The 24374-nt window shown below is 44.7% G+C and overlaps 2 protein-coding genes across 2 annotated transcripts; one reads left to right on the top strand and one right to left on the bottom strand.

Moving 5' to 3' along the window:
* Window positions 1-7427: 7427 nt before the first annotated feature.
* Window positions 7428-7784, bottom strand: LOC136524020 (uncharacterized). Its single transcript, XM_066517508.1, has one exon. It carries the CDS (start codon window positions 7782-7784, stop codon window positions 7428-7430), a length of 357 nt encoding a protein of 118 aa, XP_066373605.1.
* Window positions 7785-20727: 12943 nt separating this feature from the next.
* LOC136524021 (putative F-box protein At3g16210) lies at window positions 20728-21198 on the top strand. Its single transcript, XM_066517510.1, has one exon. It carries the CDS (start codon window positions 20728-20730, stop codon window positions 21196-21198), a length of 471 nt encoding a protein of 156 aa, XP_066373607.1.
* The last annotated feature ends 3176 nt before the right edge of the window (window positions 21199-24374 follow it).

Here is a 24374-nt window from a genome sequence, read left to right on the forward strand (position 1 = left end):
AACGACCAATAAAAGCTCTTAAAACCTCATTCATTAAGCGCATGAAAGTGCTAGGTGCATTTGTCAAACCAAAAGGCATTACTAACCACTCATACAACCCGAATTTGGTTTTAAACGCAGTTTTCCATTCATCTCCAAGTTTCATTCTAATTTGATGGTAGCCACTTCGCAAGTCAATCTTGGTGAAAATTATAGAACCACACAAGTCATCAAGCATGTCATCTAGCCTAGGAATAGGATGACGATACTGAATAGTAATATTATTGATGGCTCTACAATCAACACACATACGCCAAGTTCCATCTTTCTTAGGAACCAAAAGTACAGGAATGGCACAAGGACTAAGGCTTTCACATACATACCCGCGGTCCAAAAGGTCTTGGACTTGCTGCTGAATTTCCTTAGTCTCCTCGGGATTGGTTCGATAGGCAGCACGGTTGGGCAAGGTTTCTCTCAGAATCAAATCAATTTGATGTTCTATCCCTCTCATAGGTGGCAGCCCCGAGGGTATCTCAGCTGGAAAAATGTCCTCATACTCCTATAAAAGGTTAGTGACAGCAGGAGGCACCAAGCTAACAATATCATCAAGCGAAAACATAGCTCGTTTGCATACCAAAGCATAGCAAATATCATCATCAGAAATTTCAGCAAAGTCATTTTGTTGCAAGCATAACACCACCCTTCAATTTAATCCCCTCGGCCTTAGAAATAGATGTAGACTTATCCTTTTTAGGTGGGAGAATAGAATTAGCAACTTGCCGATTTTCAGATTGAACATCATTCAAACTAGCAGCGCATTCTCTATAAGCTTGTACAATTTGAGCAGGGGTCAAAGGTACCAAAGTAATTTTCTTTCCTTTATGCACAAAGGTGTATTTATTACTTCTACCATGGTGTGTAGCATCATTATCATGTTCGCAAGGATGACCCAATAAGAGTGAACAGGCTTGCATAGGTACCACATCACAATCAATAGAATCAACATAAGAACCAATGGAAAATGAAACTCTGCAAGTTTGTGTTACCTTTGCTTTTCTAGAATCATTTAGCCACTAAATATGGTATGGACATGGGTGCGGGCGTGTGGTCAAGCTAAGCTTCTTGACTAAATCAGAACTCACCAAATTATTGCAGCTACCTCCATCAATAATGACACGTGCTCAATACGGTTGCTAATGACAAAGAAAATCTAGAACAAGTTATGGCGTTGTAGCTTCTCTAGTTGCTGGACTTGTGAGCTGAACACCCACTGTACAATGATGCTCCTATAGGCTATCATGGCCTCATCACCAACGACTTTGCTGTCCTCCTCATCTGTATCTTGGTCTTCTTCATCCTCAATGTTAGAGGTGCTGATGTGACCATCTTCTATAGCAATGTATGCCCACAGACTTGGGTAGTCCTTCTGCACATGGCCAATGCCATGGCAGCGGTGGCACTGAATACTCGAAGTGTGTCCCATCGATGCAATGGATGAAGCACTCTTGGTAGGCACCTGCAAAGAATTTTTACCTAAATCTGAAGGTCATGCGGGAGGTGCTTTAGGTGTAGCAGTAACTCCAGAGGCTGCTGGTCGCTTGCTCACTGGTGGAGGTGCCCGAAAAGTGGTTGGCTTGGTCAGCCCCGAAGATGGTGCCGAGCATGGCATGTATGTGGTGCTGACCTTGCTCTTGCTTTGCTGTTCACACCCCTACAATTCCTTTTCTGCAAGCATAGCAAACTAAAACAACTGGTTGACAGTGTTAAATTCTTTATAATCAACAATGTCCTGAATCTCGCGCCTCAAACCCGAATAAAAATAACAAATGGAATCTTCGTTCCCCTCCACAACACTACAACACATCAATCCCTTTTGGAGCTCACATAGTAATCCTATATAGATTTCTCTCCTTGTTCTAAACGCATCAATTTCTTACGCAAGTCTCTATGATAAGAAGGAGGAACAAAATGATCATGCATAGCTATCTTAAGTTCTTCCCACGTACCAAGTAAAGCATCCTTTGTAGCTAGCCCATTCCACCAAATAATGGCAAAGTCCTTAAACTCACTAGTAGCTTGTCGAACTCTATGATGCTCAGGCACAAGGTGGGGACTAAACTTTTGTTCTACCATCATCTCCCAATCAAGATATCCCTCAGCATCATAATGACCCAAAAAAGATGGTATTGTAAACTTAATCTTAGCATAAGGATCATCGGGCACACGGTGATTATTACCTTGATGGTGGTGGACACCACCCATACCTGTCGTGTTGTGGCAAAGACGTCATCGTAATCTTGCTTGTCGGAAGGCTGCTCAATCTATGTTTCTAGTGGCATCATGCACCGTGTCTTCTGGCAAGAGACCATCGGTATTGCTACTAGAGACATCGTTGTTGACCGCCACCAAGGTTTCCAACTCAGTAACCTTGTTAGTTAGCATGGAAATTCATTTGTCCAATCTCTCCATGCTATTGCCAATGTTGAGTTCAATGAGTGTGTCAGTGACGGCCTTTCTAATGGCCTCATTCATCCTTTTTTGGGCATTATCTACAGCAGCTTGCAGTTTCTCTTGGCTGACACACTTGTTGAAATCCTTGGGACTGTTATCTCCAGTCTGATCACCTCCTGCCATTGTAAACACAAAAACAGAAACAAACGGTGAAAGTTATCCCTACCAAATGACTATGTGGTTGCAGTGGTGTCACTTTTCACAGCAAGTGGAAGCGTCTTACCAAGCTCTTACAAAGTTCTTACCAACGCAAGCAGTGGGTGGTACAATCGGTGGCTGGTTTGTGATACCTGTGAGGCAGTGGTACTGAGATTGCAAGGCCCTTTTTCTATACTGATCTGAAGAGTTTGTGGAGCTTGGAAGGCACACAAAGAATAATATGTACATTTGGCACACAAGTCAGTAATAGAAAGTAATGCTGAATTATAGTCCAAAGTACTTGTTCTCGTTGCTGGTCTAAAATGGTCCAAGTACCAGGTGTATAACAAACAAGTATGGTGGATAGCAAGGTGACAGAGGTGTGAAAAACAAGTATGGCGGATAGCAAGAGCAACACAAACAAGGAACCAGACAGCACATGCTAACACAACTCACTTTGGCCTTCTATATGTGCTCCTCTAGATATTGTTCCTCTTTTGCCCCTCTCTTTTTTCTATTTTTTTTGTTGTCGTTGTTTTTGGGAAATTTTGACCTTTTCTTTTTAATTTTTGATATTTTTTATTCACTTAGGAGCACAAAAAAGTAACCACAGAAAATATGAGCTTAAACAAGTGAAAGGTGTGGCCTGTGGAAATTTTAGAAGACGTGCTCAAAATTGACAAAAAGCTTGTGACCATGAAAAGAGGATCTTGTGACCAGTTTTTGACCAAATTAAAATTTTCTGATTGATTTTGATATATGGAACGTCGAAATCAGAGTTCGTATGCGAAAACTAGACTAGTTTTAAGAATGGACTCTGAATTAGAGGACAAAACGGGAACAATGCGCGCAAAATTGGTCACGACAGCAAGGATTTGATGGAAACGATGGGGGAAAACACACGAATTGGACTCTAACATGACCTAATCAGCAACAAAACCTTGACCAGGACACAAACTCAACACGACGGACTCTGAAACTAAAATATGCAAAGGCTATGGCGCGGAAGGTTCTAGGACAGGAAAAAAATATGGCACTGGACTATGGGACGAATGTGAAACACTCAAAACTAGGGGATAAATGTGAACCTGATGGTATACCTTAGCTCTGATTACCACTTGATGGGAATGGGGATCCCGATCTTTCATCAGGTAGTGGTAACTATCGTTGTGGTGGAGAATGACACACCGATCCAGTTTCAGATCGAAAGATCGAACCCTGCAATCTTAGTACCACAACTCTTCTGGTTATCAACCAAGACACAGATCCAGTTGACCTCACCAAGAAGGCTAATCCCTACCTATGCAATGAAGAACACAAGCAAGAATAAGAAAGAAAGCAACCAAATTGCAGATGAATGATTAATCTCACGAAATTAGGGTCTCACAAACCAATGAACGGCGCAACTGTTCTTGACAGATTAATCTAAGCAAAACCCAAACCCTAATGAAGGGGTGGCAGCTGTTTATGAAGACTCTAGGGTCATGCAAGACCCCTGGATGTGCCCCCTAATGGGCCCAAACATGATACACGGTCCAATGGACCAAAAGGTGTCGCAGCGCCTTGGTAGATTCTGGATGCTGACTTGTTTCGATGATTCCTGTTGATTCTGAAGGGCTTTTGACATGAGACCACTTGGATTGGCTTCCTTATCAAATTAGCTTTCCAACCATATGTGTATCGTCGAAAACAGAGTCCGGATGCGTCCTAGGGTGACCAGTTTAAGGAAGACTAGTCCTAGAGGCCGAGGCAGACTCGAAATCATGTTAGACCGGGCCTCCGGTTTCTGTTGAACGTCCTTGCTGGTCATCAATGCCTCCACCTCTTCCTCTAAGTCCCTCATGACCCTCTCCAATGTTCCTAAGCAAGATAACATCATTAGGTAGTAGTCTATTCTCAAAAGTATGAAAAGGATCGCTTAAGAACAAACTCACCTCTAAATTGAGTTGACGCATTCGAGCCTGGGTCATTGGACCTTGCATGACGGTTGGAGGATCAGTGGGTACATCTAAAGGAGTGATGTCCTCATTAGACACCAGTGTTGCGACTAGGCTAAGTCCTTAGTCCTAGACCATAGCTAGCAATTCCTTGAGCCACTTGTTGAGGTGCTTCTGCTCATTTGTGTAGAGCCTTTTCTTCAACGCGTCGAGAATCATGCCATTGATGCGTTCAACTTGGCCATTAGCCTTGGGGTGCGTGGCTGAGACATACTTAACTAAGATGCATCTTTCACCACAGAAGTCCTAGAAATTAGCACTAGTGAACATGGACCCCAAGTCGGTGATGATGCTGTTTGGAAGGCCAAACCGATGAATGATGTCGTCAAGCAGCTCGGCTGCCTTCTTCGCTATAACATGGATCAGGGGATAATATTCGATCCACTTGGAGAATTTGTTAATGCAGACGTAGACCCAACGGAAGCCTCTCAACGTGGTTTGAAGGGTCCGATCATATCAAGTCCCCAGCATGCGTAGGGCCAAGATGTAGGAATTATTTGCAAGTCCTAGGCCGGGACGTGGATTTGCTTAGCAAAAAACTGATAATTCTCGCACCGGCAAATGAAGGCTTCAACGTCGGTGACTGTAGAAGGCCAATAGAAACTAGCTTGGAAGGCTTTATCGACTAGTGTTCTAGAGGCTATGTGATTGTCGCAAGTGCCAGTGTGGATCTCCTTCACTATTTTCTCGCCATCTTCCATGGAGACGCACTTCTAAAGTAGCTCTCCCTTAGCATTCTTGCAATATAACTTGCCTTCAACTAGGACATAATGCTTGCTATGGTGGGTGAGGCGTTATCTCTCTATGTTGTCAGTTGAGATATCTATAGTGTGAGGTATTTGATGAAAGGTTCCCTCCAATCACTGCTCGGGCCAGGGACTACTGTGACTAACTGCTCGGTAGGTGGCTTTTCTTCAACGCCTTCTTGCCCCTGCTTGATGGATGGCATCACAAGGTCTTGGATGAACACTCTAGCAAGAACTTTGGCCTAGGTTGACCCTAACTTTGATAGATCATTGGCTGCTTGGTTGTCAGCCTGGACCACATGGTGGTACTCGATACCATAGAACTTGTCTTCTAACTTTCTTATCGCGGAGTAGTAAGTGTCCATTTTCTCGTTGGTGCAATTCCAATCCTTGTTGAGCTGATTGATCATGAGTGCGGAGTCACCATACACCTAGAGGAGTTTAAACACTAAGCTCAATAGCTATACAGAGACCATGAAGTGCCACCTCATATTTAGTGGTATTATTGGATGCTCGGAAGTGTAAGCGGAGGACATATCGAAGCTTATCCCCTAATAGTGAGATAAAAACATGCCTAACCAAGCACCATCGAGGTTGAGAGACCCATCAAAGTACATGGTCCAGTGCTCAGGGTGGACGACCGGGACAGGGGTCTGCATATCTGTCCACTCGGCGATGAAGTCGGTGAGCGCCTGTGACTTGATCGTGTGGTGAGGCCTGAAGTCGATGGTATAGGTGCCAAGCTTGACCACCCATTTAATGATGTGGCCGTTGGCTTCCTTGTTCTAGAGGATATCGCCGAGTGGGTACTCAGTGACTACCACTGTGTGGTAGGCATCAAAGTAGTGACAAAGCTTCTAGGATGTGATCCAGATGGCATACAACTGCTTCTGGACCTAGGGGTAGCGAGTCTTAGACTCGTTTAGTACCTCACTGATGAAGTAGACTGGGCATTGGACTTTGTATGCGTGTCCGACCTCTTCTCGTTCAACAACTATGGCAGTGTTGACTACCCAGTTGGTCGCTGCAATGTAGATTAGCAGGGTTTCATCCTTTTGGGGGGCGATCATGATTGGAGGTGTGGTGAGGAACTACTTGAGCTCAGTGAATGCCTTGTCAGCGTCCTCCAACCTGACAAATTTATCTTGAGCCTTGAGTAGCTTGAAGAAGGAGAGTCCCTTTTTGCCTAGATGGGATATGAAACAACTTAAGGCCAACATGCACTCTGTTAGCTTCTGGATGTCCTTGACATAGGTCAGTGGCTTCATGTTGGTCACCACCGCTATCATCTCTGGGTTGGCTTCGATGCCGTGGCGACTAACGATGTTGCCTGGTAGGATACTAGATGGAACAACAAAAATGCACTTAGTGGGATTCAGCTTCCATTGGTACACTTTCAAGGCTTTGAAAACTTTGGTGAGGTCGTTGATGAGAGTGTCGGTAGTCCTAGACTTAACCACCACGTCATCAATGTATGCCTTGATGTTCTTCCCAATCTGGTCCTTGAGGCAGCATTGGATGGCTCTTTGATAAGTCGCACCTGCATTCTTGAGACCGAAGGACATGGTCATGTAGCAGTAGGAGCCAAAGGGCATAATGAACAACATCCTGATTTGGTCTTCTTCCTTCAGCGTGATCTAGTGATAACCAGAGTAGCAATCACAAAAGCATAGGAGCTTGCAACCGGCTATAGAATCTACAACCTCGTTAATGCGAGGTAAGCCGAAGGGGTCTTTGGGGTAGTGTTTGTTGAGATCGGTGTAATCAACGCACATTCTACATTCTTTATTCATTTTTCTTACAAGAATCGGATTGGCTAACCACTCCAGATGATACACCTCTTTGATAAAACCAGTAGATAAGAGCTAGGTTATTTAGACCCAACGACCTCCTTTTTGTCCAACGTGAATCATCAAAGCTTCTGCTTGATTGGCTTGGCGGTCACCGAGATATTTAAGGAGTGCTCGATCAGCTCTCGAGGCACATCGGGCATGTCTGCTGGTTTCTATGTGAACACATCAACATGCTCCCTTAGGAAGCTGATGAGTGTGTCTTCCTATTTGGGGTCGAGGCTGGCCCTAATCCGAGCAGTCTTAGATTGGTCACCGGGGATGAGGACCACTTCCTTCACCTCCTTGGACTTGGTTGAGGCTCGGGTGGCCTCCATGGTTGGGATCTCTAGGTCATGCAGGGAAATCTGCTGTGAAGACATGAGGTAGTCCTGCATGCAGATGGAGATGTCAGTATCCTTAGCGAGTGCAATGCTTTCCTTCTCATAGGAGTAGGCGACGTCGAGGTTGGCACACAGGGAGAGGACCCCCTTCTCCATTGGCATCTTCAACACCAAGTATGTGTAGTGCGGCACGGCCATAAACTTGGCGAGGGCTGGTCGGCCAAGGATGGCATGGTACATCGTGTTGAAATCAGCAACCAAAAAGTTGACATAGTCAACGTGGAAGTGCTTGGCGGTGCCAAATTGTACTGGTAGTGTAATCTATCCCAGAGGCAGGGATGCTTTACCAGGAACAATCCCCCAGAATGGAGAGTCCATGGGGGTAAGGTCTTCTTTCTTGATCCCTAACTCCTCTAGGGACCTAGTAAATAGGATGTTGAGGGCTCTCCCTCTGTCAATGAGGACCTTCTAAAAGCGCACATCCTTGATAATAGGGTCTAGGACGAGTGGGAAACACCCTGGATATGGGATGTCCAACCACTAGTTGGCTCTGGTGAAGGTGATTGGGTGCTCCAACCAGTAGAGGTACTTGGTATCAGTGATGGGGCCATCATATGTAGCGACCAACATGACATGTCGGGCTACAAGCTTCTGCTCGTGCTTGTCTTCAGAGATAGCTCTCCCACCAAAGATGGTGGCGACGGTCTTGGTGGGGTCTTGGTAGGTTGGGCCCTTGTTCTTGCCTCATTCTTTGCCTTGACCATCTTTGGTACCATCATCGTCATGCCATGGCCTCTTTGATGATTCGCCACCGAGCGCTGTCTTTAGGCCTCTGCACTCTCGCATGGTGTGCTTGCCATACTTGTGGATAGGTCATGGGCCATCTAGCAGCTTGCCGAAATCAGCATCATAGGTGCGCTTGGCATGGGTGTTGATGGTGTTGATGGAGTTATCAGGTGAACAACGGTGGCCTTGTCTGTCTCTCAAGCTATCAGAGCGGTCATCGCGTTAGGGCTCGTGGTCATCGCGGTGGTCTTGGTTGTCACGGCTATGATCGCTGTCATCATAGCACCTATCATCATGATGGTCATCATTGCGATGTTGATGGTGAGCAAAGCGAGCAGCCCATTTAGCTTCTTTGGTGTCAGCATATCCGTTTACCATTTGTATCTGTTCACCGATGGTTGTAGGCCTCTTGTGGTATAGCTTCCCATGGAGTTGCTCATGCTAGAGCCCTTTGGTGAAGGTAACGATGGCCTCGGCGTCAGTGATGTTAGGAATGGAGTTTCTTGTCTCTGAGAAGTGCCTGATAAAGATGCTCGGGGACTCCCCGAGAAACTGATGAAGCTTCTCTAGGTCAAACTTGGTGTTGGGCTGTTCGCACATAGCCATATAATTGTCAGTGACGGCTTTCTTGAGGTCATCCCAAGATTAGATGGAGTTCTCCTGTAGGTTGAGGAGCCTAGTTATTCGTTGACTAGTTAAGCATGACGGGTAGATAGTTCGCCATGACATCTTTGTCTTCGCCTGTAGCTCTCACGACGATCTCATATAGAGTTAGCCACTGAGCGAGGTTGGCTTTTCTATCAAAGGTGTTAACACCAAGGACCTTAAAACCCACAAGCCATCGAATAGCTTAGAGCCTTTCCATGAAGGGGCAAAGTCTTGATGCGTCGGCGGGAAGTGGGGCTTGGCGGGTAGCAAATCCCTCATGTTTGGCGTCGAATCACTAGCGATGCTCCATCTATGCACTGTACCGTGTGGCCCTATTGTTTTCGATGTGTCTACGGATATCTATGCCAATGTTGATGTCATCATGAAGGTCATGAGAGAGGGGTTAATTAACCTCCTAGTTGCGGTTGTTGCCTCGACCACCCTGGGGGCGCGGTGGGCGGCCGTCATGGCGTGAATGAGCTTCATATTTGCCTCTTGACCCTCTATGGAGGTAGGGACATCCAGCCTAAGGCTAGGGGCCCTTGGCGCCATGATGCTAGCCTCGTTCATTACGATGGGAGTGGTGGCTATGAGCTGATGTGGTGGAATAAGATGGGGCATGATTTAGGAACTTGTTGACTTGGACTACGCTGCTATGATATGTGCTCGAACCTTCTTGACCTCTGGAGTGTGAGGGAGTTTGTCGTGCTCATTGAACGTAATGGCTAGATTAGCGCTTGGAGTTTAGTAGACTGGCTGGTCGCCCACCATGTCGAATGCCTCCTCTAGATTGCATTGATGGCAGGACAGACCATGACCATCCTCATGGGCCCCTTGGGCTACTTCTGCATCTCGGTGACATTGGCAGTCAATGTTCTTTGGTAGACGAGCCTCATGCTCTTCAGTGGTTTTGGCGTCCTTGGTGACGCTATCATGGCTGATGTGGAAAATAACGCCATTGAACCACGAAGGGAAAGCAGGGCAGCTTGGCACGGTCTTGGTTGAGCCCTCAGAATAATCATCGAGGCTCTCGTTCAGAATGTTATGAAGAGATTCGGTTAGGAGAGAGGGATCATTCAAAAGCTGGCGGACAACCACCATGTTGACCACATGTGCGGGCTGATTGGAGTAAGTCAGGTTGATCATGTAGAGGTCAGTGACATGGTCACGCTTGATGTGGTCCACAAAGAGGTGGTGGATGTCGTTCTGGTACGCAGGTCCCGCACCCTCCAGCCCAAAAAGATAGGGCTTCGACAGATCCTCTATTGGGGCCTCATAGTTGGCCAAACATAGGCTAGTAGCGGGAAGTGGTCGGCGCCGCACCATGCGCCCCTCTAGAGTGGTCGTGATCACCAGATCGGAATGTAGCTACCTTGAATAGTGTGGCTAAGTAGGTCACTCGATTACAGCGGCTTGGTGATCTTGGAGTACGAGAAATTCATCGCTTGCTCTAGATTGATCAGAGATTGAATCCATGAGGAACTAACATTCTACTAAGTGATCTATGACCCAATCGATGGATGCGATTAGATCATCATTGCTGATGGATCTCCTAACCCAATGGTGGGGTGTCAGGATCAGAGATGTCATTGTAGGTGTTGACGCGATCGGCGCATGGTGATCGTGCATCGCCTCCATGATCTCCCCATTGTTGTTAGGGCCGATAACCATGTCATGGATCCGACCATGAAGATTTGGCCTGGCTCGGGGAAGGCCATAAATCTTGGGAAGATGACCATCTGGTTTGCCATGAATTTAGCACGCGCAACCCCTACCTATTGTGCCACTGTTGATGAAATATGTTCAGCAGTCTACTGAGGGGTATGCCTATGGAAGTAGATTAATTGGTGGAGGTGCGTATGAGAGAATCGGATGGTGGCATAGAACACAAAAGACAATGATTAGACAGGTTTGGGCCATCAGCTTGACGTAATACCCTATGTCCTGTGTCTTTGTGTATTGTATTGCGTATGATCAGATGAAAATGAGGGGGGTCCCTACCTGCCTTATATAGCTTGAGGGGTAGGGTTACAGATCGGTCGTTTCGATCCTGATTAGTTTTACAAGATAGGAAGTTACAGATATTACGATATCTGGTGTATCCGAGCTAGTCTCCTAGATCGTCGGAAATCTTCATGCAGTCTTGTGAGGCATGCGCGACCGGTATCATGCCTTGAATGACTGTGGTCTCGTGGGCTGGGCCTCCAATAGTGGTGTGGCCTAGGCATAGTCTTATGGGCTAGGCCTCGCCTAGCGGCTCATCCCATGTACAACCCTGCTGGTATCAGGGGTTATACCCCCACACCATTTGACCTATGGCACCTAATGGCTTGTGTGTCACTTGTACTTGTGGACCCTTCTCTATCCAACTTGTGGGACCTGATGGCACCTTTCTCCATCTCCATCCGACCTATGGGACCTGATGGCACCTTTCTCCATCTCCATTCGACCTGTGGGACCCAACGGTTTGCATGTCATGTGTACCTGTGGGATCATCCAACATTTGGGACTCGACAGCTTACGTGTCACATGTACCTATGGGACCTTTCTCTATCTCCATCTGACCTATGGGACTCAATGGCTTGCGTGTCACTTGTTGCTGTTGTGGTTTAACAAATTCAAACTTAGAAAAAACCATGAGACCTTGGAGTCGAACCCGAGACCCAAATCAAGGAATAGACCGTCTTCACCATTGAGCTAGATGCCTGGTTGTGTTGACATGTCTTTGGAGTAGTATATGTTCTCTGTGTGGATAGGTTGACTTATATATTGGATATATCCCCTGCAAGTGGAAACAAATCTATGCTCGTTGGACCTGCGATGGTGGCGGTGGCGGCAATGGAGGATCCCTAGTGTGCTGTGGTGGCTCAGGAGTCCTTTTGGAGGCTAGGCAACGGGTCTTCCCAGTGGAGCGCGGCGGCATTGGTGTTCATGTCCGTCGTGTGCTGTGCCAGAGGAGACAGATCCGATCCCTAGGTCTCCTTTCTTGCCTTTTCCTATTCGCTTCACTATTTTGGTCCTTGCTTGAACATGAGGTATATAAGAAACATTGTAGCATTTCAGATTTGGTTAGGCCAATAATGATGAAAAGAACTAGGAGGTGGCACTGGTTGGTTTTCTGCTGGCACGTGTCACTTGCAGATCTGTCTAAGCAAACAAACAGTCCATTCGCTTCTACCTTAAACTATTTTTTCTGTCAAGTGCTTGCTTGATTCTACATTTCTGTTTTGTATTCTCTAGTGCCACCAGTGAGTCCTTATGGTATTTTGAACTTGTAACATATCTAAGGCCACATTTATGTGCCAATGATGTCTACATGGCTGTTGGATGTATTAGGATGCAGCTCATATGTTTCCTTTCTATGTCTTCTCCTTATTGACAACCAAGTTATCCATTTGGTTCCAAACAAGATGAAGGCATCGAAATCAAATCAATGCTTTGCGTCCATCATTCACATGTCTGAGGCCAATAATTAATGTCTAAGCTGCACATGTTGCTACTGATGCCAATGATGATCACCACCACTTGTTCACTGACATTCTACTTGTGAAAACTAAGGAAGCCTATTTGGGTTATGCAGATTTGAGATGAGTCATCCCTGCTATGTTGTGTTCAATGGCCATGAGCCAGTAGTTTACTACAACTGGCCTGACTACCATAGACAAGTTCATAGGTTTTGTGGTGCTTGTTATAAAAAAGTACAACTCCTATGTAGATGGAATTGCTGCCTTCAAGTCAAGAACTAACTCAAATCTAGCCTTAGCTCATGATGATGACTTGTATCTTCAAAATCCAACAACTCTCCACCCTCTTTGTCCTTCAAAACTGTTGTAAGTGTAGTCCTCTTAATCTTTGTCTGTCTCCAATGGAAGATGCTCTGAGCTCGTAATACTGATTGTAAGTGTGATGGTTAGACTTGATTTAGCTAGAATTGTTTATAGCTCCATTAACTTCTACTCTAGTTTGAGTTATATAAATCTATGTGGTGCTACTCTAAATTTAGATGAGGTCGTACCATGAAAATTATTAATGGTTGTTAAAGTTACACTTTGGTATGAGTTGTGGACTTCACTGATGGATATTTGTTGGATTATTTTCCTCCTCAGTGATCTTGATGAGGACATCAACACCGATCATACATCCACGCCGTCCACGCCGACACCTGCTGGTCCTATTACTCGTGCTCGTGCTCGAAAAGTTAATCATCATGTGAGTTCCTTCTTGAGCTCTTGTCCATCCTGTTTAGATCTTGGAGACACGTGCACTCTTGTTTTGATTAGGAATCAAGGAGAAGACCGAAAGGGAAAAGGACTCGCGTAGGCTGGATTCGGACTGCAGCACACCTCTAACTTGCGACGGTCGCCACGGTTACATACAGAGTCGGATTGGGGTGATTCTGGACTTGTTGGAAAGCTAATAAAGTCTACTTTCATACGGATCTGACCTCGTACACATACCTGCTCAGAAGCGGCGTCAACAGTCCAAAAATCACCAAGAGGTCTATTCTGTCCAGGGTGTTGCGCCACCTTAAGTTAGCCCAATGGGCTTGTATCGTTTAGAGTCTAGTAGGGACGCGTCCTAGGGTTGGAGCACGACCCAAACTCTCTTGTGGTCGTCCTCCACACGTCATATACCCCTTAGCTGCCACCAGGAACACTTGGGTTTTGTTTAGATCAAGTTTAGCCATCGCTACTTGCTTGTAGGCGCGCGTGCTGATCCAGTCGCCCGTCTCCTTGTCTTCGGAACCCCACTCATAATAAGATTCAGTGTGAAACCTTCAATTTTATCTTGCAATTTCAGTGCTTGTTTCCTCGTTCTTGCTAGTTCTTCGATTGCTTGCAGGACGGGAGCCCTAGGGGCTGGTTGTTGTGCTCCACAAGATTGTGACGGCCTTGGGAAGTGGTGTATTGGTCGCTAAGGCGCGGTCTTGGAAGGCTGTAGTCAGGCCGTGAACGTCATCTCCATCCACCAATCGAGTTATCTCACGCTTCTCATCGAAAGATCGACCACAAACCCTTGCGGGTTCATATCAATTGGTAATCAGAGCAAGGTTTATCGGTGAGAGACTTCCAATCCTTCACTGTTTTATTTTTCCTATAGTCCAGAAAAGCCAAAAAAAATAGTAGATTAGTTTCCTGTAATCCTATAGACCTTTGAGCCATGGCTAGTGCTACCTAGTTAGGGCTTCTTGAATATTCGGTTGCATCGGGTGTGTCGGATTGCTGGTCTTAGTTTATTCCCTTAGAGTTTCGAGTTCTTGTCACTTTCCTATCACAACATGCGCTATCATATAGTCTCTCTGTTGGCCGAATCCAAGTAGGGTTTGAAGTTTGAATTGGACAAGGAATCGGCTGTTCCTCTCTGTTGGCCGAATCCAAGTAGGTTTTCAAGTTTGAGTCGGATCAAGGAATCGGTTATTCCTCGTTGTTGGCCAAGTCCGAGTAGAATTGGAAGTTCCAATCGGACGAGGAATCAGTTCACCCTGTGCTACAAATATCAAACTAACCACGCAGCAAGTATTCATATCTTTTTTTTACCGGAATACCCCTACCCTTTTGGAAAAAGTGTGTGTGCTGAGTTACTCTTTGGGAGTGTTCTTGTTCATATAATCAGTTTTGAGTGCCCCCTGAAAAAAAAATATTCAAAAAAAGAAAAAAAAAGAGAAAGAAGCAAAAGAAAAGAAGAGAAAGGGGCTGATCTTAGAGATTTTTCATTCACTTTGGGTGGTGTGTTGTGCTCTCCTTTGTGTCCAGGCTCGCATCTCTAGCACGGTCTAGACTAGGACCAGCACAGTACTGCTGGTTGAACGATTATTTAGCTTGCTTTTTGTAACTAATGTGGTGCTAGTTCGTTCCTTGTTTCAGCCCACCTATAGCTCCACATATTCTACAGCTTGACAGGTCTCGTGCTGCGGCACCGATACACTTCATCCATTGCTGTAGACTTGTTGGTAGATGACCCCTCCTGTCGAGCAAGGTAAGAACTGGTAAGAACTTGTGTAACAGGTGGAGAGTGAGCGACTTGCTGTAGCTACATCCTAGTAGTTGTAGGGCTTTTATTTCTTCACTTGTCTTCTTGTTGTCTTTGTCTTTGAACCATGCCAGGGTCCGACGAAGATAACCAAATTCCACATTCGCCTCGCACAAAGGGCATCATACAACATTTTGAAAGGAAAGTGAAGCTGCACACGGAGGGACTTGATAATGAACTTGCAGGTGACAAATGACAAACTTGGGCAGTTGGAGGCTACGCAGATTGCCGCAAACAATAAGCTTGCAGGTTTGGAGAAGTCCATTGCTAGTGTGGACAAAAGCCTTGCTGCTCTACTGAGGCGTTTTGATGACCTCCACAACAATGATAAAGACAAGCATAAAGAAGAAAAGAAGGAGGAAGATCAAGAGGATGGTAGTTATGATGAAGAATACACAGGTGATACTGAACATGATGATCGAGACACTCGTGATCGACGTCGCCTACGTCACAACCGTAGAGGTATGGGTGGCCGCCACTGACGCGAGGTACACAATAATGATGATGCTTTCAGTAAGATTAAATTTAAAATACCTCCTTTTGATGGTAAATATGACCCTGATGCATACATTACTTGGGAGATTGCTGTTGATCAAAAGTTTGCATGCCATGAATTTCCTGAGAACACACGTGTTAGGGCTGCTACTAGTGAGTTCACAGATTTTGCTTCTGTTTGGTGGATCGAATATGGCAAGAAAAATCCGAATAACATACCTAAAACTTGGGATGCGCTGAAACAAGCCATGAGAGCTAGATTTGTTCCATCTTACTATGCTCGTGATATGATAAATAAGTTGCAGCAATTGAGACTAAGGTTCTAAAAGTGTAGAAGAATACTATCAGGAATTACAAACGGGTATGTTGCGTTGTAAATTAGAGGAGGATGAGGAACCTGCTATGGCTAGATTTTTAGGTGGGTTAAATCGAGAAATTCAGGATATCCTCGCTTACAAAGAATACAATAACGTAACCAAACTATTTCATCTTGCTTGTAAAGCTGAACAGGAAGTGCAGGGACGACGTGCTAGCGCAAGGACTAATGTTTCTATAGGGAAAGCTAGTTCATGGCAGCAGTGCACGTCTACAACTCCATCTACACAGTACTCCTATGCCATCATCTAGTGACAAGACTCGAGCTACCCCCACCAATTCAGTAGCGAAGACAGTGCAAAAGCCGGCTGCGAGTACTTCATTCCGTGGCATCGACAGGTAGAACAAGCAACATACAATGTCATCGGTGCAAGGGATATGGCCATATGATGCGTGACTGCCCAAACAAGCGTGTTATGATTGTCAAAGATGATGGTGAGTGTTCATCTGCTAGTGATTTTGATGAAGATACACTTGCATTGCTTGCGGCTGACTATGCAGGTAGTGAGGAACACATAGAAGAACACATTAATGCAGGTGACGTGGAGCACTATGAGAGCTTGATTGTACAGCGAGTGCTTAGTTCACAAATGGAGAAGGCGGAGCAAAATCAGCGACACACTTTATTCCAAACAAAGTGTGTCATCAAGGAGCATTCGTGCCGCATGATCATTGATGGAGGTAGCTGCAACAACTTGGCAAGTAGCGACATGGTACAGAAGCTCGCCCTCACCACCAAACCACACCCCCATCCCTACTACATCCAATGGCTAAACAACAGTGGTAAGGCAAAGGTAACGAGACTTGTGCGAATCGATTTTGCCATCGGATCATACAAAGATATTGTTGAATGTGATGTTGTGCCTATGCAAGCTTGCAATATTCTGCTAGGTAGACCATGGCAATTTGATAGAGATTCGATGCATCATGGTAGGTCAAATCAATATTCCGTTTCTATACCATGATCGAAAAATTGTGTTGCATCCTATGTCTCCTGAAGCTATTATGCAATCTGATGTTACTAAGGCTGCAAAAGCAAAGAGCGAGAGCAATAAAAATGACAAATCTATTGTTGATGACAAAGATGAGATAAAATTGAAAGGACGTTGTATGCTTGCTACAAAATCTGATATTAATGAGTTCAATGCATCCACCTCTGTTGCTTATGCTTTGGTATGCAAGGATGCTTTGATTTCATTTGAGGATATGCAACGTTCTTTGCCCCCTGCTGTTGCTAACATTTTGCAGGAGTATTCTGATGTGTTCCCCATTGAGATACCAGCGGGGCTGCCACCAATACGTGGGATTGAGCACCAAATTGATCTTATCCTTAGAGCATCTTTGCCAAACCATGCGCCATACAGGACCAATCCAGAAGAAGCGAAGGAAATTTAGTGACAAGTGCAAGAATTATTAGACAAAGGTTATGTGCATGAGTCTCTTAGTCCTTGTGCTGTTCCAGTGATTTTAGTGCCTAAGAAAGATGGAACATGGCGCATGTGCGTTGATTGTAGGGCTATTAATAATATCACCATTCAATATCGACACCCTATTCCATGATTAGATGATATGCTTGATGAATTGAGTGGTGCTGTTGTGTTTTCAAAGGTTGATTTGCGTAGTGGGTACCACCAGATTCGTATGAAATTGGGAGATGAATGGAAAACTACTTTCAAAACTAAGTTCGGTCTATATGAGTGGTTAGTCATGCCTTTTGGGTTAACTAATGCACCTAGTACTTTCATGAGATTAATGAACGAGGTTTTGCGTGCTTTCATTGGGAAATTTGTTGTCGTCTACTTTGATGATATACTGATTTATAGCAAATCCATGGATGAACACCTTGATCACTTACGTGCTAGTTTTCAATGCTCTACGTGATGCACGTTTGTTTGGTAACCTTGAGAAGTGCACTTTCTGCACCGATCGAGTATCGTTTCTTGGCTATGTTGTCACTCCATAGGGAATTAGGTTGATAAAGCTAAGGTGGAAGCTATACAAGGATGGCCTATACCCACGACGGTTACACAAGTGCGGAGTTTCCTAGGACTTGCTAGTTTCTATCGCCAGTTTTGTGAAGGACTTCAGCACCATTGCTGCACCATTGAATGAGCTTACAAAGAAGGGAGTGCCCTTTTCTTGGGGCAAAGCACAAGAGCACGCCTTCCATGTGCTAAAAGATAAGTTAACACATGCACCTCTACTCCAACTCCCTGATTTTAATAAGACTTTCGAGCTTGAATGTGATGCGAGTGGAATTGGATTGGGTGGTGTTTTGTTGCAAGAAGGCAAACCTGTTGCATACTTTAGTGAGAAATTGAGCGGGCCTATTCTTAATTATTCTACATATGATAAGGAATTATATGCTCTAGTGTGGACATTAGAAACATGGCAGCATTATTTGTGGCCCAAAGAATTTGTTATACATTCTGATCATGAATCTTTGAAGCATATTCGTAGTCAAGGAAAACTGAATCGTAGACATGCAAAATGGGTTGAATTTATTGAATCTTTTCCTTATGTTATCAAACACAAGAAAGGGAAGGATAATATCATTGCAGATGCATTGTCTAGGAGATATACTTTGCTGAATCAACTTGATTACAAGATCTTTGGGTTAGAAACAATTACATACCGATATGCTCATGATGCTAATTTTAAAGAAGTGTTGCTGCATTGTAAAGATGGGAAAACGTGGAACAAATTCATCGTCAATGATGGGTTTGTGTTTAGAGCTAACAAGCTATGCATTCCAGCTAGCTCCGTTCGCTTGTTGTTGCTGCAAGGAAGCGCATGGAGGTGGCTTGATGGGGCATTTTGGAGCGAAGAAGACAGGAGGACATTCTTGCTGGTCATTTCTTTTGGCCAAAGATGTGACGAGACATGGAGAGATTTGTTGCTCGCTGCACAACATGTCAAAAGGCTAAGTCCTGGTTGAATCCACACAGTTGTATATGCCTCTTCCTGTTCCTAGTGCTCCTTGGGAGGATATTTCTATGGATTTTGTGTTAGGATTGCCACGGACTAGGAAAGGGCGAGATAGTGTTTTTGTGGTTGTGGATCGATTCTCTAAAATGGCACATTTCATACCATGTCATAAAACTGATGATGCTACAAATATTGCTGATTTGTTCTTTCGAGAAGTTGTTCGCTTGCATGGTGTGCCAAATACAATTGTTTCTGATCGTGATGCTAAATTTCTTAGCCATTTTTGGAGAACTTTATGGGCCAAATTGGGGACTAAGCTTTTATTTTCCACCACTTGTCACCCCCAAACTGATGGTCAAACTGAAGTTGTGAATAGAACTTTGTCTACTATGTTAAGGACTGTTTTAAAGAAGAATATTAAGATATGAGAAGATTGTTTGCCTCATATTGAGTTTTCTTATAATCGTTCGCTGCATTCTACTACTGAAGATGTGTCCCTTTGAGATTGTTTATGGCTTGTTACCACGTGCTCCTATTGATTTAATGCCATTGCCAAGTTCTGAAAAGTTGAATTTTGATGCTAAGCAACGTGCTGAATTGATGCTAAAACTACATGAAACCACTAAAGAAAACATAGAGCGCATGAATGCTAAGTACAAATTTGCTAGGAGATAAAGGTAGAAGGGAATTGATTCTTGAACCTGGAGATTTGGTTTGGTTGCATTTGCGAAAGGATAGGTTTCCTGAATTAAGAAAATCTAAATTGATGCCTAGAGCGGATGGTCCTTTTAAAGTGATGCAACGAATAAATGAGAATGCATATAAGCTTGATCTTCCTGCAGATTTTGGGGTTAGTCCCACATTTAACATTGCAGATTTGAAGCCTTATTTGGGTGAGGAAGATGAGCTTGAGTCGAGGACGACTCAAATTCAAGAAAGGGAGGATGATGAGGACATCAACACCGATCATACATCCACGCCGTCCACGCCGACACCTGCTGGTCCTATTACTCAGTGCTCGTCGTGCTCGAAAACTTAATCATCAAGTGAGTTCCTTCTTGACCTCTTGTCCATCCTGTTTAGATCTTGGAGACACGTGCACTCTTGTTTTGATTAGGAATCAAGGAGAAGACCGAAAGGGAAAAGGACTCGCGTAGGCTGGATTCGGACTGCAGCACACCTCCAACTTGCGACGGTCGCCACGGTTACATACGGAGTCGGATTGGGGTGATTCTAGGACTTGTTGGAAAGCTAATAAAGTCTACTTTCATACGGATCTGACCTCGTACTCATACCTGCTCAGAAGCGGCGTCAACAGTCCAAAAATCACCAAGAGGTCTATTCTGTCCAGGGTGCTGCGCCACCTTAAGTTAGCCCAATGGGCTTGTATCGTTTAGAGTCCAGTAGGGACGCATCCTAGGGTTGGAGCACGACCCAAACTCTCTTGTGGTCAGTCCTCCACACTGTCATATACCCCTTAGCCGCCACCAAGAACACTTGGGTTTTGTTTAGATCAAGTTTAGCCATCGCTACTTGCTTGTAGGCGCGCGTGCTGATCCAGTCGCCCGTCTCCTTGTCTTTGGAACCCCACTCATAATAAGATTCAGTGTGAAACCTTCAATTTTATCTTGCAATTTCAGTGCTTGTTTCCTCGTTCTTGCTAGTTCTTCGATTGCTTGCAGGACGGGAGCCCTAGGGGCTGGTTGTCGTGCTCCACAAGATCGTGACGGCCTTGGGAAGTGGTGTATCGATCGCTAAGGCGCGGTCTTGGAAGGCTGTAGTCGGGCCATGAACGTCATCTCCATCCACCAATCGAGTTATCTCATGCTTCTCATCGAAAGATCGACCACAAACCCTTGCGGGTTCATATCAGATCTAATTACTGAGCAAGCTCTCATCCTACTGCATGCACACTGACAAAATGGAGGAGGCCCCCAACAAGAGGAACGCACTGGCCAGCCTCATGGAGGATGTCATTTTCGAGATCCTCTGCCGCCTCCCCGCCCGCTCCTTGTTCTGCTACAAATGTGTCTGCCGCTCCAGGAAAAACCTCATCTCAGACCCCAACAACCATAAGAAGCTGTCCCAGACTATGGCCGACTTCTCCTACGACAGTGAGGACAGCAATCAAAACTTCACTGGCATTGTCCATGGTGTACGCTCCCGCTCCTTGGAATTCTTGCCCTTCAACATTGAAAATGTAGCTGTCATAGATTGCTGCAACAGCCTCATCCTATGCTGGTGCCTTAGGGCTGATGGATACCGCTGTGTCGTCTGCAATCCAATTACCCTAAAGTTTAAAATTCTACCACCTAGAACCCATGATGTTGGCCATACTATTGGTGAGGCTCGCTTGGCGTTTGATCCAATAGCCTCCTTGCACTTCATATGATTGAATATGTGGATATCAACGCTGTGTGCATAGGTGTGGAGATCTACTCATCTCAACTATAGCATGGATCTATAAGAAATCTAAATGGGGCGAGCATACTGATGTGACATTTTATAGACAACCAAGTCTACACATTATGGGGCACTATGGGGAGTACCCTATGATACTTGCTGTGGATATGGAGGGAAACACATGGAGTAAATTTGATGGGCCTAGTGGTCTTCAACAATCCATGCATCAAGCTTAGGGTCACTTTTGTGTATGTACTATTGGTGGTCCCAATGATTCCAAGCTTTCAATCTAGATCCTTGAAGACTATGGTACTGATAATTGGACATTAAAGCATATGGTCACCACGCAGATCCTGTTTGGATGGATTAATATTAGATTTGGTCTCCCAGATTTTGTTGACGAAGACATACTGATTATAGTTCACCCATAATGGAATTTGATTTTCTTTGCTGGGGAAGATGGAACAACCATCGCATATGACATGGACCGCATAAGTGTTCGTGTCATCCCTGCCCGTGTCTTTCGGTATGGTAGAAGTACCTTTAAAAAGTGTTTATCTGCAGACCATTCTATCTTCCCTATGTTCCCTTGTTCTTGGATTCATTAGTAGAGCAGTAAATAAAGCTACATTTGATGTATCTCTCTATCATGAATTTTAAATGGACCAATGTTGTTTCCTTGTCTATGGGCATGTTAATTTCCTCAAGTTTGGATGTTGTCATTATTTCAGCTAAACTAGTGTGTCATCTTTGTTTTGTTTGCAAATTGAATTATTTGTTTGGTGCACACATGTGTTATGGAGGTGTCACAGCTCCCGTCATCATTTCATCCGTTAATTTAGCTATAGTAGAATACTTATATTGATTTCTAATGTCATGGGTACATGGGGTATGCTACTGAGGGCACTCCAAAATACACAAAAATGACACTTCAAAAGCACTACAATGCACCTGCCATATTGTACTACTAGGCTATACTACTATTAAGTCAGCCAAACTTAAAATCATAAATGACACAGTAACAAGCATCATAGGAAGACGAGGAAAAGTACGGAGGATACTATTCAGACGTGTTCAAATGTATAGAGGTCGGACTTTCTTACGTGTGCAATAACAATTCAACACCAATGGCTCCTCTGCTCTGCATTAGACTGAGGTGAGACTTGCGGTCGGACTTTCTTACGTATGAAATAACATTTCAACACCAATGGCTCCTCTGCTCTGCATTACACTAAGGCGAGACTTGCTCCTCGCTGCAAGGTTTTTACAAGTTCAACAAAGATTAACAAAGACACCAAGGCAACAAAAAAACAAACAGAAACCAAATGACCTGAGCTACACCATGCTCAACAAATTGTAAGTGCGATACTTGGTCCTGGTCCTGAAATTGTAACGGTTGTCACATGTACCTTCTTTAGATTTGTTTCCTGTAGGGAGCCACATAGGTATTCAAATTTACTGCACATGCAAGAAAGTCCCAGCATCGTAAATCTGACTGGGCTGGGCACATCTCATGTTATACATGGAAACCTAGTTTCATATGAGTACTTTCGTTGAATCCCTAAAGGAAACAAATAAAATTTAAACAAAACAACAGAAAGCAAAAGCAAAAACAATATTCTAGACTTGTTCAGATGAATTCCTCGCTGCATGGTTCTTTCAAGTTCAACAAATTTTATCAAAGACATGAGTTGGCATCTATAGAGATCAAAAGCACTCATGAATGTTTAGCATATTATAGATCAAATCAAAGAAAACTAGAAAGAAATCTGCAGTGAAAAGCAACCAACAGGGGCTACAAACCAACTACAAAATGACCAAAGGACCTGAGCTACACCATGCTCAACAGAGTTTAACCCACCTAAGGCCTTGTTCGGATGCACATGTATTCATCTCAATCCACACATGTTGAAGTGGATTGGAGTGGAATTAAACTAAATTCCATTCCATTCCACTCCAACACATGTGGATTGAAGTGGATACACATGCATCCAAACCAGGATGTCCATGTATTTGTCTCAATCCACATGTGTTGAAGTGGATTGGAGTGGAATTAAAATAAATTCCATTTCATTCCACTCCAACACATGTGGATTGATGTGGCTACACATGCATCCAAACAAGGCCTAATACAAAGTTCAACAAAAGTTAACACCAACATGTAAATAAGAGTTCACATATTTGCAATGGCATCCCACAGATCAAACATATTCATGACTACTAATACTACTAATATGTCCCACAGATCAAGGGTCGAGGTTAGCATGTAGGATCTCATCCATGTCCACCTTTGGTAAGACGGCATTGGCGGCTGGCTCAAAACTCTTGATCAGATTGGTGATGTCATCGTCCGTCGAACCCGGTGGAAAGCCCTGCTCCACCACCCGAACGTTCACCGCTATGTGAATTTGAAGTAGGGCAGCAGCTAGCACCGTGGTAGCCCCTTGACGAATGGCTTTGGTCACCATGGCTCGAAGGTGGGCTAGTAGGGCTTGGAGGTGCTCCTCATGATGAACAGATTATCCACTGTTCCAACGGGGAAGGCCATGTTATAGGTGGCTAGCACGGACAGCTGCAGGGTCTCGACCCAAGTCGTCGGTACCACAATAAGATTGTCATGTGTTGGACCTTCCCTTGGGCGATCGCCATGTCGCCTGACGCCTAGGAGACCAAATTCTTGGAACCTTGAGGTGCGTCGTGCGTGGCGTCTAGCTCATCGCGCAATGTCTCGATGTTCAGTCTGGTCGATGACAAATCCACTTGGACCTCACGGTAATCCTTCAGTAATTGATGATACTCTACATCATCTAAGGATTCATGCTCTTCTAATGATTCACCCACTTTAGAACCAGAGGGTTGTGCGGGGACAGATGGGCACAGCGGTGGCAAGCGGTGATGGGACGACTCTCCAACACCACTAGGGGAAAGCCATGGAGGAAGTGCTACACAATGCAAGCCATGTTCAAGCCCATATAGGATAAGGGAGAGAGCGATCTGATTGAGAAGGCAAATGACTTTTACTGGATTGGCCAGGGCAGCATGAAGCAGAATCGCGGGTGGCTACCTCCATTGGGAGATGCCTCATGGGGCTACTTTCCAAGCGCGACCATGGATGAAGAATTGGGCACTAGGGCCAACAAGGCTTAGGATGCCATCACGTCCATG

This window comes from Miscanthus floridulus, chromosome 18 (genome assembly GCF_019320115.1).
Source record: "Miscanthus floridulus cultivar M001 chromosome 18, ASM1932011v1, whole genome shotgun sequence".
Taxonomy (NCBI): Eukaryota; Viridiplantae; Streptophyta; class Magnoliopsida; order Poales; family Poaceae; genus Miscanthus; species Miscanthus floridulus.

What these genes read in the sequence shown, in the direction of transcription:
- LOC136524020 (XM_066517508.1), bottom strand. Translation starts at nt 7,784, where the DNA reads ATGTACCATGCCATCCTTGGCCGACCAGCCCTCGCCAAGTTTATGGCC.
- LOC136524021 (XM_066517510.1), top strand. Translation starts at nt 20,728, where the DNA reads ATGGAGGAGGCCCCCAACAAGAGGAACGCACTGGCCAGCCTCATGGAG.